The 18,799-nt window shown below is 35.3% G+C and overlaps 1 protein-coding gene across 5 annotated transcripts in view; it reads right to left on the bottom strand.

Moving 5' to 3' along the window:
- Window positions 1-7,675, bottom strand: part of ROS1 (ROS proto-oncogene 1, receptor tyrosine kinase) — a 98,302-nt gene extending 90,627 nt beyond the window's left edge. For 3 of the 5 annotated variants that reach the window (XR_012496723.1, XM_074333485.1, XM_074333486.1), the window contains exons 1-2: window positions 7,089-7,675; window positions 750-794 (exon numbers count right to left, since the gene is read on the bottom strand). Coding sequence is in view for 4 of the 5 variants with exons in the window: in XM_074333485.1 (XP_074189586.1) it covers window positions 750-794; window positions 7,089-7,211 (168 nt within the window). In the remaining variant the exon portion in view is untranslated. The remainder of the gene's footprint in view (window positions 1-749; window positions 795-7,088) is intronic. The other 2 variants (XM_019741354.2, XM_019741353.2) reach the window with 1 other exon arrangement.
- Window positions 7,676-18,799: the final 11,124 nt, after the last annotated feature.

The following is an 18,799-nucleotide window of genomic DNA, read 5'->3' on the forward strand; positions in this document are numbered from 1 at the left end:
AGGTTACCTCAAACCTTTGCCTCTTAGCCCAAAGAGTTCCCTCTGACTGGTAGACCCTTTCCCCTCTAGGTCTTCTAGAAAACTCTTCATCTTTGTAGTTTTAATTCAAAGGTCAGGCAGAGAAGTGAGATGCTTTTCCTCTTGTGTATTCTCTTTGCCCCTCACCCACACCGCTATTCTGCCTCTCAGAATGCTGTCTAGTCATAGTTTTATGTATGTGTCTGTCTTTCTTACAAGGTTGAGAGTCCTTTAAAACATGATACCTCATGAATTTTATTCATTATTAAGTCCCTATTACTAGCACAGCACCTAGTTCATACCTATGCTTTGAGTCACTAAACATTTGTTGAATAAATGGACACAGGTGCAGAAAAGTAATAAAACCCTAAATGTAATTGTTAGAAGACATATTGAGGACTATCTAATCCAAACTTCCCAGATAACACATAATAAAACTAAGTCTAAGAAATAGTAAGCAATTTGCCCAAAGCTGCACAGCTACATAGAATCAAAATCATGGACTTGAATTGGTCCTGTGCCCTTTCCACTTTAATACACTGTCCCTGACTTCATTTTTGAATATTCTGTAATTCAGATTTATAACTATTTTCGATTGTCCTTCTTCCATCTTGGACAACTAAATGAGATTTTGCTTAAGAAATATTCTCATTGTAATAAAACCTGATCATTGCTCCCTTTTTATCAATGCAAACACTGTAAAGTTTTTACCAGTAGAAACAATTACTCACCGGTTCACTCAGATTATATGGCATGCCAGTATCAAGCTGCCCACCCTGAAATGAAGAAGGAGGTAATAAACACCAGCTCTCAGTATTGTGCTCAGTATAACGACCAAACCTTTTTATAAAAAAAAGCTTCCTGGAATAGTGCTGCTTCCTTCATGTTTCTAAACTATAAAGCAAGGAGCCAAATGTTTTAAAATCATTAAATCAATCATGACATCAGATAAAATGCCAGTGCAAATTACAAGATGTAATGTCTTAGAATTCTGCAGAAATGATAAAGGTGGGAGTGGGTATGTGGCTACACGGAGTGGTTAAGGACAGCGGATTGTCACATAGAGTATTAAACAAGCCTGTAACATCAGAGGACTCCTGGATTAAACATGAATTATGTTCATATTTTTCTTTTTAAAAACCGGTCTTATTAAGAGAAGAGAAAAATACAAATTCAGAATATTACATAGATTAAACATCAGATCACGTATTTTTCCTCACAGTCCCACAAATTTTAAGAACTTTGTGCTGAGGGAATATGAAAGAAATAGGAACTAAGGGGGAAAGTCTATAAATTGTTCATCCACTCCCTGGTCCTTATTTGAGTAGATGCCTTTATAAACAGAAGGGCTTAAAAGGATGGCAATACTGGGCATATGACAATCAGATATGTACCTGAATAGTGTTTCATGGATATGATCTAATTGTCAACCTGTCTCACAGATGATTGATTTAGAATTACAGGCAGTGGAAAACTAAGTGAATTTTTCTAGTTGGTACTGCTCAGAATCCCCCCTGAAAAGTTGCTGAATTTGAACCACTGACTTGGAGAGGTGATTAATTCCACAAGGAGCAGGACATGTGTCGTTGGCCGGCTCAGAACCTGGAACAAGCAAGATACGTTCCAGGAGGTGACAGAAAACGCAAAGGGGCCCAGGAGGTGGTTTGAGCACCTGTTGTGGCCTTCTGAGCATCCCATGCTTTGCAGAGGGAAGAGAACAAATGTCTGTCACTAAGTTCATTGAGCACTTTCTCTCCTCCATGGAAGCACCATCCATGTTTCTCTTCACTCTATCCTCTGCACCTAGAACTGTATCTGAGGGATAACAGGTATTCAATAAACATACAGAAGGAATAAATCTATGAATTTAAGGTGGCTACTACTTAGGAATGTTCCAGCAGTTTTGTCCTTTAGAAGCATTGTCCAGTGGCCTAGCATGAACAAATGTTGCCTTTTTTCCTTTCATTTGATGTGTGAATAAAGATTCCTCTAATCTCCACTTCCTAACCATTTATATTTGTAAAGAAGGATGTTTAATACATTTTTGTTTTTAGATACTAAATACTTACAGTAAGAACTGTACCTTTTATATAAATTGTGCAACTACGTGCTTAATAGTACTTTGTTTCCATGACTTTCTTCAAAATGAAGCTTTTGATTTCCCTTTGTATGATTGAACCACTATCGTATACACTTGAGTGTATGACAGCGAATTTGCAATTGAAATTTTTCCTATCCCTTCAAAAATCTGTTAGCTCATGAAAGCAAAAGGGTGGACACTGGGTAGTTTTTGTGTTCCATTTTACACAATAGGACAATCATGAAGTAACATTGTAATAGTATTGAATTCTTCTGTTGGCAGCTCTCAAGATTAAATTTAACAGGCTGAATGGAATGCCCATCAAGTGGTCCCATGAATCAGGTCTATGGGGTTCTGAGAAAGCAGGTTTTGTCAACACTCTTTTTGAATCAACATTCTTCCTCCATCCCCCTCCTCATCATCATAGCTAACAGTTAGTGATCAATTCCTGTATTCCAGGCACTCTTCAAGATATTTTACACTAAGTCTCATTCAACATCTCAACAACCCTATTAGGTAGGTATTATCATTAACTCTATTGTACAGGTGAGGAACAGGGAGATTTAGTAAATTGCCCAAGAGTTAGGATTTGAAGGCGTTTGGGGGAAGCTGCCTCCAGAGCCTGTGCTCTTAACCAAAGTAGGATGCCTCCTGTAATCTGCACCAAATTCACATTCCTTGCTTTGGAGTTAGGATCCTGCCTGGTTTACCTTAGTTCACCTGCTCCAATCATCTGCTTAAAACACACAATCCCAGTCTTGGATCTTAAGTCCTCTTAACCCAACACCTACTTCTTGGCACGAGCTCTTCTATGCCACCTACCTCAGGTGGAACTAATTTCATTCTTTACTTCCTACTCTAATAAATGAAACTGAGCAGGATGATGTGCATTTGAATCCCACATATGACCCTTGCTCCCAATGTGTTAGTTTAAACGTTACCTGTGCTGTCTAAAACTAGTCTGCTCACCTGAGACATAACTAAAATAATATTTAGTTTATAAAGTTCTGTGAGGTTTCAATTAAATAATGGATTAATCATTATATAGTACAGTGTTAAGCACTTAAAAATCTATTATTAATATTATGTGCAAACTTGCTATAAATAGCCTTTTGCAGACATGTCTTTGGTTAGCTATAAAATAATGTCTTCAGATAAATTTCTTGATGTTCAGGGTTAAAGGTATATTTTTCCTTTTAATTTTGATATTTATTAACCAATTGTTTTCTAGAAATCTATCAATTTGCATTCTAACCAACAGTTCATGAAAGTGCCGTTTTATCCAAACTTTGCCAACTATAAATGTTTTTACTTTTGCCAAAATAATAGAAGAAAATTTGATAATTCATTTTTACTGTGCATTTCTATGGTTTTTATGAAGTTGAACATCACAGGCATTTTATCCATTTTAATATATTTTTTTGAAGTAGGTCTTCATGTTCTCAATTTATTTTAAATACTGTTTTATATGTATAAGGGTTGGTAAAATTTTGTTTATCATAATACTTTTTCCCATTTTTTTTACTTTGTTTTTACTGTATTCTGTTTATTGTCATATAGTTTAACTTATTAAGCAGTCAAATTTATGAATAATATCTTTTAGGGATTCATGATTTTTGAATCAGGGTTCTTAGAGCATTCCCACTCCAAGATTATAGAAATATTTATTCCTCATTTATTTCAGTATTTTTATGGGGTAAAGTCTTGTTTTGTTTTTGTTATTTGTCTGTATTTAAATGACATCTTTTTAAAATACCACCTAGGATTTATTTGCATCAGATAGTGATGTAAGGAGTTGGGGTTTTTTTTTTTATCCATTTTTTAAACTCTTTTTTTTAAGGCTTTCATTTTTTTTAAAGCAGTTTTAGGTTCACAACAATTGAGATTAAGGTTCAGCAATTTTCCATATAACTCCTGCCCCCACACATGCACAGTCTCTCCTGTTATCTGACCAGAATAGTACATTTTTTACTAAAGATGAACTTACATTGACACATCATAGTCACCCGAAGCCCACAATGTATGTTAGGGTTCACTCTTAGTATTGCACATTCTATGGGTTTGGATAAATGTATCCATCATTATAGTATCATACTGAGTATCCTCATACCGTAACGATCCTCTGTGCTCTGCTTATGCACCTTTCCCTCCAGCCCCCTAAACCCCATTGCTGTCAACCACTGAGCTTTTCATTATCTCCATAGTTTTATATTTTCCAGAATATCATAGAGTTGGAATCATACAATATTTAGCCTTTTCAGATTGGCTTCTTTCACTTAGCATTATGCATCGAAGTTTGTCTTGTCGTGGCTTGATAGCTCATTTCTTTTCAGTTCTGAGTAATATTCTATAGTCTGGATGTGCCAGAGTTTATTTATTCATTCACCTACTGAAGGAAGAAGGTTTTTCTTATTTTTTATTCTAAATGGATAGCCACACTTTAGTTTGAATTATCATCTTTTTCATATTTCATACTCCCTTATGTAAATGGTGTTATTTCTGAACTGTATTCTGTTTCACTGGCAGGGCTACTCCTACACCAACACAAACTGTGCCACTTTCTGGATATTTTATGGAATTTTTGGATTATAGTTTTGTTCTATTTTCTTGTTATAAAGTTGTAGATTATATACAAGAAAAGTATTAATGTTTGTGCTTTTTTGAACAAGACAAACTTCTGAACTCTATTTGTTTCTAATAGTCTTTTATTGACTTGAATTAATACTTCTAACAAAGCACGTCTCAACAGTAGTGCCTTAATTGTTGGTATTTGTTACTCAAAAACTGGGTTTTGTTGCCAAAGAAATTGAGAAAATTGTGATTAAACAAAGCCATTCATATACTATTGTGCCTTGCCTTGTGGATATACAAAAAGAGGGTGCAGCAAAAAGTATTTCCATAAATTATTTGACCATGAATCTGTTTCTTTTTCATAAAGGATCTCATAATACTAGTGTTCTGAAGAATATTATTTTTCTTGTCTGCAGCACATAGCATATATAATTCAAAAACATTAAGTCAGTTAATACACTCAACTGATACATACAAATCCCTCAATTAATGTAAAATACACATGCTCAATCATAAAACTATGATTTGTGCACTTTTGGGCAGCAATTCTAACATTCTTTTGTACAAGAATCTTTTGTATTTCTTTTTAAAACAGCAAAGATGCCTCAAAATCAAGAACCATCCAGTAAAACCAAAGATGACCTTCAAGGCAAATGCCCAGGCTAAAAAGGATGACACAGTAAAAAACAATCCAAATAGCATAATAAAGTTGAGCACTTTATATATCCATTCCCCTAATCCATGGCTTTTCTTTGTTCATTCACCTAGCTGTTGTCCCTCCAACCCCTGCGTGGGAGGCCCAGATGGAGAACATTTATTACAGTCAGATTGGCAGACCCTGTCTCTTGCTGTCGCCACTCCATCAGCTGTGCCTTTCTCTGTAGGTGGCGAACGGAAGGCAACTCAACAAAGGAACAAACTGTCTGCTTCTACTGCCAAACCCTAAAGTCAAGGAGCCCACACAAAAAGATAAGATAAAACTAAACTTAACTAAAAAATGAAATAAAATAAAGTGACAACAACATTGGAAACAACTAACATCAGTTTTGATAGTAGCAACATTAACCAATTATGGGCGTACATTCATATGATGGAATATTCCAAATATATTAAAGATCCTGTCTCCATAAAAACTTCAGGATTTAGGGGAAATCTCACTCTATAATGGCAAATGAAAAGCTGGGTGCACAACTGTGCATAAAACTATATACCTCTTTGAGGAAAATCCACTGAAAGAAAATATAATCAGAGACTAATAGTGGTGGAATTGTAGGGTTTTTTTTCTTTGTTCCTCTCTATCTTATAAATATCTTACAATAAATATGTATTCTTGCTATAATCAGAGAAAAAATTTATGTTTTAATAAAGAAAACATTAAATAATCCCATTCTTCCATGTTTAAGTTTGGATTACCACCACAAAAACCTAAAGCATACAATTCTATGTACTGGCAATGACGTCTTCAGCAAAGATTTATATAAAATACCAAACGTTTTTTAGAGTGCTACTATCCAGAGTAATCCCAAATAGTGTTTTAAACTGGAGTTTAAATTCAACCAAAAAAAGTGTGGCAAATAAATTCTTTTTTTAATATACCATCGGCTTCTATCTTCAATACTTGAGCGTAATGAGTGCTATGTTTGGTATTTTTATTATTTTTTGAAGTATGACTAAGTAATATCAATGTAAGTTGTTGTGCTATTTCCTTTGTTTGTAAATGAGTGTATCTTTCCTTGGCTTAATTGCATTTGGTTTTTAGAGTTGATTCAGTGACTGTGTTAAGTACACTAAACCACAATAACTGAAAAGACATGAAACGATATATATATTGGAGGGACGACATCTATAAATGAGAAGGAAAACATAAATTTCCATACAAAAAAACTCATTATTGAAAAAATTACAAATAGATAGAAATAAAGGAATATACAAACAATTCTTCTTTTAAAATGAAGTGTCCTGTATGGCATTGATCTCATCTGCTTCCTTGGTCATCCACCTCCCCATACACTCATTCATCCACAATATAAATAGTACTGACATCCGCAACTACCAGGCATTGCCCTGTGGCCCAACCTATTTCATGTTTCAAGACAAATATAAATGATTTTGTAGTAAATGAGTTTAAATTGATATTTTTAAAGCACGCAAAATTGATTTCATTAAAGCCTCCTTTACCCAAATCCCATGGCGCCCCTTATCCCCCCCAAAAAAAATCTATGAACAGATAGGAAACAAAATAGCCCTGCCTTACCTTCTGTAGTTATAAATGGCCCTAACTTACTTTGGAAAAAGAACCTTTCTTGCCTTTCTAGGACTTCTCATGGCAAATCTTCTTATAAAGCGAAAATAATTCAATAATTTATAATGAGCTGAATTCTGTTGCCACAAAGACAAATATTAGACCAGTAAAACTTACCAGGCTAGTTACACAGGACTTTAGGCAGCTGTTTAAAACTGTACACTGAACCACAGAAATCCATATGCATCCAAGAGTCGCAAATTTGATGAGTTTCAGGGTAAGCCAGTAAATGTTCTTCATCACTTCACCAATGGCAGATTTTCAGACGACCGTTTTACTTTTCTCCATTCTGCTATATGAATTCTTTGGGTTTCATCACTTCAGTTGAAAAGGTGGCTGGTGGAATTTTAAAAAAATAATATTTAGACCATTTAGTTTAGACCTTTGAATCCTAGAGAGTTTGTAAGGTGAACAAAACAGTTATTTCATGTCTTTGCTTTGTTTTAACTCCCATAAAGAAAATCACCCACTGACTAAAGGTTAGGTCGAAGAGCACTTCACATGGAAAGTAAACAAAGTGAAAACGCAAATTGCATTTCAGCAAGCATGTGAAACGTGTGCAGCCTGAAACTGGAATGCTTCCGTGGATCATCCACCACTTCATTTTCCTGAGGTTGGTTCGGCTATGCAGGAAACTGGGTTTTAACCATCTATACGTTAGCAAACAGTAACACTATTATAATAAAGAATAATTGGAAAATTAGAAGCTCCTAAATTAATGATGCAGCAGAGAGGAAAAACAGAACCCTTTGAAACCAAATGCATATTTTAAAATTAAAAAGCAAACAAAGCTGAAATTCATAGACAAATACTCTGAGGGTGAATTAAAACAAGGAAGTTTGTTGGAGTGCTTTCAGAACTTCACTACATATTAACTAAAATCCTGCCTTATCAGGTCTATTCAGACAGAGAGCTGAAACTAGGCACCATAGAGACCAAAGATATGCACAAGTGTAGCTGTCTTGAAAATGAAATATTGTACAAATTTCAATTAGCTAAGCATCGAGATAAAGTGAAGCCGAAACCTAAAACAAAGAATACGCAGTCTGCAAGGTACAGAAGTGTCATTCTGGATAACTACTTTTTAGGTTGCTGAGGGTTAACTCTTTAAGGCCTGATATTTTTGTGTTGGTGTTCTTTCTTATGACAATCTAAAGTATCAAATAAACTTTCATTCTTCTTAAATAAATTATACTAATGTAACTTAACCTTTTCTTTGTGGCATGAGGTTCTCATTATGAGCAACACGTGCATATAAGCTTTGTTTTGAGCTAAACATCATTTAGTAAATGTTGACAAAACTGGTGTAAAATATAAAGATGAATGGTACTGACTCCAGAATTGACCCCTAAAACTTGTTTTTTTGAAAAAATTTTTCCATTCTCCACTTGCTCTCTGTTCATTTTTTATATTTAACGAAGGTAGGTTAAAGAATATAGAACATTTTGATTTCTTGGTCAGAGGAACACGGTCTTCTTTCTACAAAATATACTTTTAAATCAGAGAATAAACTACATCGCTTAAGGGATTTTCTCATCCCAACAAAATTTATCTTCTTCACTGTGCTGCCAGTGTCGTTTCCCTTATCAGCACAAATAATATTTGTGACTTTTGTTTCACTAAGAAAATGGACTTCACTAACTATTTCCTTGAAAACCTAAGTACATTCTTTTATCTCACTTGATTGAACTTTATTGGTGGAAAGTGGAAAAGAACTATCTTTCCAAATTCAAGATTTTGTACTTACTCTGGTTTTTGGAATTTAACCAGCACATAGATTTGCACTCGTGAGAAATGGAATGTGTTCAAAGATATTTGTTGCAGAGTTACTTCTGTCAGCAAAAGATTGGAAACAACCTAAAAGCCCAATAATATAATACCGGATCAATCAATTCACATATTTTCTCCAGGTGATTTGTCTGGATAGGCTTGTTTGGACTTCTCCATTACATGATGGTCTTCAGGCAATTACACTGTTTACATGGTGGCTTAGAGATTTAGTGAAAGCATTCCAGTGTTAAGTTGTATTGTCTTTTATGATTCCACTTTAGAAATCACGTGGTTATTTTTTGCTCCATTTTATTCGTTATCAAAGAGTCATAAAACTGCCCAAATTCAAGGAGAGGGGAATTAGATCCCACCTCTTGATGTGGGAATGGCAAGGTTCTTGAAGATCATGTAGGACGGGAGAGATGTTGCACCATCCTTGGAATAAACAATCTACCATCGCAAGGGCAGTCATCAGTGGCATGGTTCTGAAATGCAGAAATTTCAGATGCAGCAGTATAAATCATACTAGTCCCCATACAACACAGTTCAAGCTTCAGTTACTACAATATACTAACTATGTGTAATTGTATTAAGCACAAACTTCTCTGCTACTTCTGCAGTCCACAAATCAGATATAAGTAACAAATGCACATCAAGATCAAAGACCAAACGTGTCACTTCTTTCAAAGTCTTTCAATGATGACCACTCATTGCACATGTCGCTCAGTTCCTCCACAGAAAACAAAGCATATGGTTGTGTTGCCTCCTTGTTTGCCAGTGATAAATCCACGTGACATTTTACAAAATTAAGTTTAGAAAAACGGAAAATTGAAAGAGGGACTTGACCAAAAAAGATAAAAATGCAGCAAAGAAAAGTGATAAAAGGAGAAGTGAAATTTGAAGCAAATGTAAATGAAGGATTTGATGCCCAAAGCAAACGTAACAAAAGCAAAAAAACAAATGGGACTACATCAAATTAAAAAGCTCTGTACAGCTAATGAACTCATCAACAAAACGAAAAGGCAACCTACGGAATGGGAGAAAATATTTGCAAATCATATGTCTGATAAGGAATTAATATCTGTAATATACAAAGAACTCATACAACTCAATGGCAATAAACAATCTGATTAAAATATAAGCAGAGGAACTGAATAGATTTTTTTTTCTAAAGAAGACATACAAGTGGCCATCAGACACATGAAAATATGCTCAACAAAACTAATCATCAGGGAAATGCAAATCTAAACCACAATAAGATACCATATCACACCTCTTAGGATGGGCATTATCAAAAAGACAAGAAATGACAAGTGTAGGCAAGGATGTAGAGGAAAAGGAACCCTTGTACACTGCTGGGGGAAATATAAATTGGTGCAGCCACTATAGAAAAGATCATGGAAGTTCCTCAAAAAATTAAAAATGGAACTACCATATGATCCAGCAATTCCATGTCTGAGTATTTATCCAAAGGAAACAAAAACACTAATTTGAAAAGATATCTGCACCCTCATGTTCATTGAAGCATTATTTACAATAACCAAGACATGGAAGCAACCTAAGTGTCTATAATACATGAATGGATAAGAAAAATGCAACATATGTGTGTGTGTGTATATATATGTATGTATATATATAATATATATATATATATACATATGGAGTGCCAAAAAATGTATACAAGTGAACACTTTGGTCAATGTTGCTCAAGCAGTTGTTCCCCATAATCAGAAGTGTCTGGACGCTGATGGTAACAACTTTGAGCACCTCTTGTAATTTCAGAAGTCAAACATGACTTGTATTCATCTTTTGTTATTGGTCTATATTGAGTATTACAATTTTAATAGTTTTTTTCCTTTCTTAAAATGTGTATTTTTTTGGCACCATATATATGTATATATGTTTTATATATATGTATACACACACACACACACATATATATATAAAATGAAATATTACTCATTCATTAAAAAAGAAAGAAATCCTGTAATTTCCAACAATATGAATGGACCTGAGGACATTATGCTGAGTGAAGTAAGTCGTCAGGCAGATAACGCAAATACTATGTGATTGCACTTATAGGTGGAATCTAAAAAAAAGAACAAACCCTCATTGACACAGAGAACAGATTAGCAGTTCCCAGAGGCAGGGTGATTGGCAAAACAGGTAAATGTGGTAAAAAAGTACAAACTTCCAGTTATAAGATAAATAAGTCCTGAGGGTGTAATATACAGCTTGGTGACTATACTTAACAATACTGCATTATATATTTAAAAGTTGTTAAAGAGACTAGATCTTAAAATTTCTCATCACAAGAAAAAAAATGGTAACTGTGTGTGGTGATGGATGTCAACTAACTTACTGTGGTGATCATTCTGCAGTATATGCATCATGAGGGCTGACAATTAAGTTCACGAACTTGTTGCAATGATATTGCTAAACTTTTTTGATATCAGAGGGATTATTCATTATACATTTGTACCAACTGGACAAACAATTAATGAAGTTTACTATTTGGAAGTGCTGAAAATGTTGAGTGAAAAAGTTAGACAACATGCACTTTCGCCAACAATTCATGGTTTTTGCATCATGACAATGCACCAGCTCACACGCACTGTCTGTGAGGGAGTTTTTAGCCAGTAAACAAATAACTGTATTGGAACACCCTCCCTACTCACCTGAACCAGTCCCCAATGACTTATTTCTTTACCTGAAGATAAAGGAAATATTGAAAGGAAGACATTTTGATGATATTCAGGACATCAAGGGTAATACGACCACAGCTGTGAGGGCCATTCCAGAAAAAGAGTTCCAAAATTGCTTTGAAGGGTGGACTAAGTGCTGGCATCGGTGCTTAGCTTCCCAAGGGGAGTACTTCAAAGGTGACAGTAGTGATATTCAACAATGAGGTATGTAGCACTTTTTCTAGGATGAGTTCATGAACATAATCAGTGAAGTGGCCTTGTGAAAGGAGAAATTTTAAAATGTAATCATCAATTTTGGTGAAATCAATTGAGGGAACATTGTCCCCTATTTAAGTTCCTTGAACCCAGTGCATCTCACCTCATGCTTCAGGGAAAGGATGGTGCTACAGAATTCAAAGAAGGGAAAAATTAAATAGTTAGCTTTTGAGTTTCAAAAGCCGAGGTCCCAGCCAACAAGAACAGAAGCTAAAAACACACACAAAAAGTTCAGTTTCTGCCCTGCAATTTGTTTTTGCTACACTATTATCAAATTAAACTTTTATTTAAGCCTGGGACCTTGGTGGTTGAAATGTAAACATGGGTTATTTGACATTCTTTTCTCTGAATTCCTTCCCTGAGACTTGAAGATGGAAATGGAATCAGTCACTGCATGCCTTTTGCTTGGTATAACACAAGACAATATCACAATGTAAAGGTAGAATTTGGGGTCTTTTTGTTCTTCTCATATATTTATTTTCCTCTGAGTGCTCAGGGGATATTATTGTTGTTGTTACTTTTATTATTATTGTTATTGTTGTTTGGAGCTTTTGTCCCTGCTGCTTCCATTCTGGAGCTTTTTTTAGAAGCATAAAGTTCTAGAAGGCTGTTTTTTAAATGGTTGCTCTTTCTTGTGTGAGTTATTTAACAATTATTAAAAATAAGCCCAAGGAAGAGTTTGTAGGGGGTTTAGGAAATTAATACTGTGCTGTTAAGTACAAAGAAGTATATATTCATACGTTTGTATATTTATATACTGAGAGTGGTCTCAATTATGTAAAACAGAAAAAAATAGATAGAAATATACCAAAGTATTTTTTTCTGCGTGTTTTTTTTTTTTTAAGAAAATCTGATTCTTGATAATTTTCCCTATTTCGCATGCTGTCTAGAAGACATACAGTGTAAGAGCAAGTTACTTTTATTACAGTCTGTGTGGGATTTCTCACTTAGCCTGTGACTCACTTCCATTTACTGAGTTTCTTCCCAGAGTATGTGGTTCCACAGACTTCTGCTAGACATCTCCAAGTTTGTATCCTTACAAATAATCTGCTCCTTGACACGTGGGACCCATGCCCTAGCAGCCGGCTGAACTTTCTCCATAGCTTCCGGGGCAAACACTGGCCGTCCTACTCACCTTTCACCTGTTGGCACCCCTGTGGTTTGTCCACAGTTTTAGGACAAACTACCACCACTCTTCCCAGGCACCCACTGCCTTATTAACTCCTGTTCCTAACAAAAGCATTGCTTTTTATTTGTTAATTCTCCCAAGTATTTGTACTTTTGAGCCTTTTAAATCTGATTGTAGCCTAAAAGACACTATGTCTTCATGGAAGATATTTCCAGAGATTGAGACCAGATATTGGGCAACCACTTAAGCATTTTCCCTAAAGCTAGCTAGCCCTGAGTGAACACTGCTTTAGTAACAAAGTTAAGAGGTTTTCAAAAGCAAAGTCAGACTCCTGAAACTTTTCCTCCTCTCCCAGCCTTCAGATATAGGGGAGCCAGACTCTACAAGAGGTTTCACTGTTCTCTTCCCTCAGGAGTGCCCCCAACCTTTGCTCTTAAGGCAGCTCTCCATCCCCTGGGGCACGGAGGCCAAGTGCCATCATGCACAGCACCACCAATGACCTTGCAGATCCCCCCACACACCACCACCACCACCCTCTTGGGCCAGAACTGCTGTTGTTTCAAACCCTTACGCTAGACATGAAGTATATGGACAGAAAAAAGAAAGCAGCTGCCCCAGGACAGGCAACTAAGATGGGAAAGGGGAGCAGCTGAAGGAGCTAGAGACTTTGAATGATGAGAACCAAGCCCCAGGTCTTTCATTTTTCAACAAAGTCATACAATTTAAGAAAAGTGTGATTATAATTGTAATTATTAAGCTTTGAGTGATATGGGGAAAACTCCAACATTAGCCATATTACAGATACTGAGAAATCAATTTTTAAAAAAGGAAACCCTACTAATAACTAATTACACCATTTATGAATGTTTAGCATTTATGCTTAATTAGTCTGAGCACAAAACCAATTAGCTTTGAATATTGACTTCAGATTTAAATATTAAAATGTCCTTCCAAGGATACATCAAAGTTCACCCAGGAAAGAGAAGAATGGGAATCTTTCAGATTTTTTTTGCTTCAGAAATTATTGCATGGTAAAGTGAAGTTCTTGGTAAATCAGGAAATGGTCTTTGACCCTTAACATGTATGGAGAGTTCATTAGGTGTCAGACACGGTATTGGGTTTCAGTGTGCTTTATTTCTCTTATCCCCTACCACACGTCTCCAATGCCAAAGTCCTCACCTTTTCTGTCTTCTGCAAATAGTACAGTCGTTAGAACATGGACTCCCACATTAGCCTGTGTCAAATCTTGGCTCCATCTATGAGTTAAGTGACCTTGGAAGTTCACCTAAGTTCTATCTGCTTTAATTTCCTCACCTATAAATGGAGATAATAACAGATTCAATTTCAAAGTTTTAGTACCTGCCACATGGTAAGTTCTTAACCAATTTTCTCACATGCTTAAGAAATTTGTTATTTTAGATATTCAGATTGCTCCAGTAAGGGGTTAAATTAGTCATAATGATTTGTTGAATGAATATTTAACACTTACGGCATGCCTACTATGTGCCCAAAAAATCATGCAAGGCACTGTGAACACAACAGTGAACTAAACAGTTAAAAACCCCTTAACCTCATGTGGTAGGGGCCAGAGGAAGACAAAACAGACAAAAACAGGTAAAATGTAGTAAGTTATTATACGGTAATAAGTTCTAAAGAGAAAAAAGGCCAGGTTTGCGGGGATAAAAGGCTAAGTCTGCAGGTTGCTATTTTAGATATTATAACATGTAAACTCTATGTAATTTTGTTTATTACTAAATGAGATATAATATTGTGATTTTAATTGGATCAGTGAACTAGTCACTGCTGATATAACAAGGTTGTCTTCTCATGAATTAAAAACATTTGCACATTGTTTTCTTTGGCTACTTATATTTAATAAAAATGTTTCTCAATCTCTCTCACATACTTTCAACATGAGCACTTTGACCACTTACAAGTAAAGATCGTGAGAACAAAGTGTATCTTTTAGAAGTTCTTATTGCTATTGTGATAATAGAGACTGTTTAGAAGAACTAGTAAACCATAACTTCAGATTTAGCAAGGATCTACATTCCTTTATTTGCAACCATTGCATTTGTAAATATTGCAACATATATGTCACACAAAGTTTCCAATTGTTTCTTTCACTCAAAAGAAGGAAATTTTACAATGCAAAATGGTTATAAAACCCCTCTAAAAAAGGGGTTTATAATAATACAACATTATATTTAAAATAATTAAATTTATATAAATGTTATTTAACATGTATATTATTAAATGTTTTAAATATTTTAAATATTTTAATTGAAATATAATCAATGGTATTTTATTAATGATAATACAGTTATATAATAATTAAATATTATTAAATATATTAAATAATATAATTTAATGTTACTAAAATACATTTAATGATATAATTTAAAATAATATAATATTTACTTTTCTATTTCAAAGACTGCACTTGGAGAAACAGGTTAGTTTAAACCACAGGCATCAGAACATTAATAGCAGACAGCCTGGAGAATGGAGCTCAGTACAGAGCTGATATCAGCAAGGAAGCCTGGTGAGAGGGAGGTAAACTATTTGGGGGCCTCAAATAGGACCTGTTTAAAAGATAGTCATTAAGAAGAGAGAGCCTGCAATTGGAGCTTTGAAGATATGCTATTTGAATTTTCATATTTATATTTCAAAATTTAATTTCCCTGTTTTGAGATTAGATAGATAGATATAGATAGATAGATAGATAGATAGATAGATAGATAGATAGATGATAGATATAGATATAGATATAAATATAGGTATAGATATACATATATACATATAGTATATACAAATTCATAATGGTTCTGGGGGTTTTCTTCCACTGTGAGTTTTGGACTGGCAGAGAATCATAGCTGTTGGGAAACAAATATGAGGCACGTCCTCTCAACCCACACTTAACCAGTAGTGTCTGTATACTACACAGTGAGAAACAGCTTATGTGTATTATCTCATTCCATTCTCTTACTATTGAATAAAATAATTATTGGCATATCTGTTTTACAGTTGAGAAAATTGAAGACTGAGAAAGTTAAAAATGTTTCTTGGGTTTGCATGGATAGGAGATAGCAGAGTTGGGACAGAAATTCATATTTAGCTGACCCTAAAGCCTATAACCTTAACTTTAACCTTAACTTTAAGATTAAAATGCCTTTAGCCAAGTAATGTTTACAGTGGGCCATCAGCATTCTTTTTATCTTTTTGGACTAGAATATCTAATTAGAATGGTCCTGCTCATTTTAAGGAGAAAATCTATTTTATTCAGAACCAGCAATTTAAAGTTTAGAGTACCTCCCCTGCCAAAAAAAAAAAAAGTCAAACACAGGAGAGAAACAATCCCTGAACCACAGGACATTGCATTCCAATTGTTGCTATGACTAATGGTTTCTCAGTTGTGGGATTTGAATAAAGCTCTTGGGGGTAATGGCAATATTTTACGTGTATTATTTTCAGTTATACTACTAATATTCCTTAAATAAATATTTACATTGTATTTGTTCATATATTTCTCAGAATATATGAAATATACTATTTTTCAAAGGAATTATGAGACAGAGATCTAAGGGTGAATAGGGTTCAAGCAGTACATTAAGCTTTGGCTTATTAGGAACAAAAATTATCCTTATGAACTTGAACTTGGGTTTTCTTATTTACCTAAAAACATGTGATTATGTCAATCAGTTTAACTAAACAGACTGTTCTTCCCTGATCTCTGAAATTGTAAAAAGTTGATCCAACTAAGTCCCTTTAACATGTGTGAAATAACTAGGCTTCACTGGTTGATTCTTCATGAAAACCATCATGTTCACCAGATAACTGTGCTCTGTTTTTGCATCTTCTCCCTGGGAAAACCCTGACAGCAAAGGAGAATCAAGTGAGGATGATAGCTATCCCTGGATTTTGATTTCTGAGCTTTGAGCTGCTCATGAACTCAAATTTTACTTGTGTCTCCATTTGACTTTAAAATCATGTAAATTTAACATTTTATGCCACAAAATGTTTTAATAATCAATGGAAAGTTGAATTAACACTGGCCCACCTACTCCAGACTTCTTTAAGTGAGATCATGTTTGTGTTGTTTAAGACATTTTCAATTTGCTATTTTGATTCTCAGTCAAAAAATTATAAATTGGTACATCATAAAATTAGAAGACTATAAAATGATAACAGATAAAGATGAAGCCCAGCACCTTGCAGGTGACACAACATGTGTGAGGGTGGTAAATATGGGCATTAAATGGGTCCTCTCGGCCAGGAGCTCCTCTCAGGAATGCCTTGCCCAAACTTCCCTAATACTTATAAGTCCGTAGAGCTCTGATTCAAGCACAAGAAACAATTAGTGGTGTGGTGATGCCCAGTCTGAGGCAATCTGAGTTAAGGCCATTCTAAGGCACTTTTAAAACATTCAGTCTTATTCCTCCCATAGATTTACCACCTCAGAGATTTTGGATGAGAGGAATAGTAAGGGGAAAAAAAATATCCAGGGGAATGGAGAAAGGCCGTAAGAGGGGACATGACAAATACTACATAGATTGCTGTCCCCTCTTCCCATGGCTCATTGTTATAAATTAAATGGTTTGCTCACCTCAAGTAAATATTCAAAAGGCACGTCCTGTGTGCCAGCCCTATGACAGTCGGTGTCTTAGAGGCACTGGCTTCTTGCCTCATGAAGCCCCTGCCTAATGAAACAAGCTGAAGAAGAGGTCATCTGATGATATTAAGAAAAATAGAAACAACTTGAAGGAAGTCAACTTAAATAACTTGTTGCTAAAATTTTAAACACCTTTGTTAGTTACCCAAACTTTGGTGTACTTAGAGAAATGATTGCATTTTAAATATAAGGCAAATGATAGTGGCATGAATCATCAAATAAATTAATGCCCACTGATTGGGCAGAAAAATACAAAGATGAAGGAAGAACAAATAGTGTAAGAAGAAAGGAGCAGGTGCTTCAGGAAGATTCTTGAGAACATCGCACCTTGTGCATCATCCAGCTTCAGGAGCTACTCGAGGTCCAGGGTACCCTGGAGCCCTGACTCTTCCAGAGAGTCTGCAGTGGAAAGCGCTCCCAGTAACACTCTGATTTGAATTTCTAACGAATGCCAGCTCGGAGGACCTCATCAACAGACTACCATACTCAGTCATCTAAAGGACAAAACCCCTATGTGGCCTGAGAGGGGAGGCTTTCTTCCTTCCCCGACTCAGTGCTTGAGCAGTACCTGGAGTGACAATAACAGGAAAAGTAGAGTGTGCATGAATGACGGCCATGATAATTCTGCTTCAGGAGGCCAACAAGATCACTCAAGACCCCAGTTTCTTTATTCCGTACAACAACTCAGCTCAGGGAAGACTGTCATCAAACCCATTTTTGAGTCAAGGAGCCAAACCCAGATGTATCTGACACTAAATCTCCAAGTCTCTATACAACCAAAGGTTGAATCTGAAATTGATGGCTTCCTTATTCTCTTCAATCATTTTCATGTTAACTGATTCCACAGTTTATAAATCTGGAAGAAGTTAATCATGGAAACTTTCACACTTAAATTAGTTGTTCACACATTTCCATACTACTCATTGTCCTTTTTGCTGACAGTCTGCTGCAGTGGAAGCATAACACCAAGGATCTATTTACTTAAAAAAAAAAAGACAGCTTTATTGAAACATGATTCACATAACATACAATTCAGCCATATAAAGTGTGCTATTCAATAGCTGTTAGTATATTTACAGAGTTGTGTAAATATCACCACTATCTAATCTGAGAATATTTTCATCATCCAAAAAAGAAATCCCTACCCATCAGCAGTCATTCTTCATTCCCTCTCCCTCCAACCCCAGGCAACCCCTAGTCTGCTTTCTGTCTCTATGGATTTGCCTGTTCTGAACATTTCATATAAATGGAATCATACATGTGGCCTTTATGCCTGGCTTTTTTCACTATATATCTT

Source organism: Rhinolophus sinicus, linkage group LG05, assembly GCF_036562045.2.
Source record: "Rhinolophus sinicus isolate RSC01 linkage group LG05, ASM3656204v1, whole genome shotgun sequence".
Lineage (NCBI taxonomy): Eukaryota > Metazoa > Chordata > Mammalia > Chiroptera > Rhinolophidae > Rhinolophus > Rhinolophus sinicus.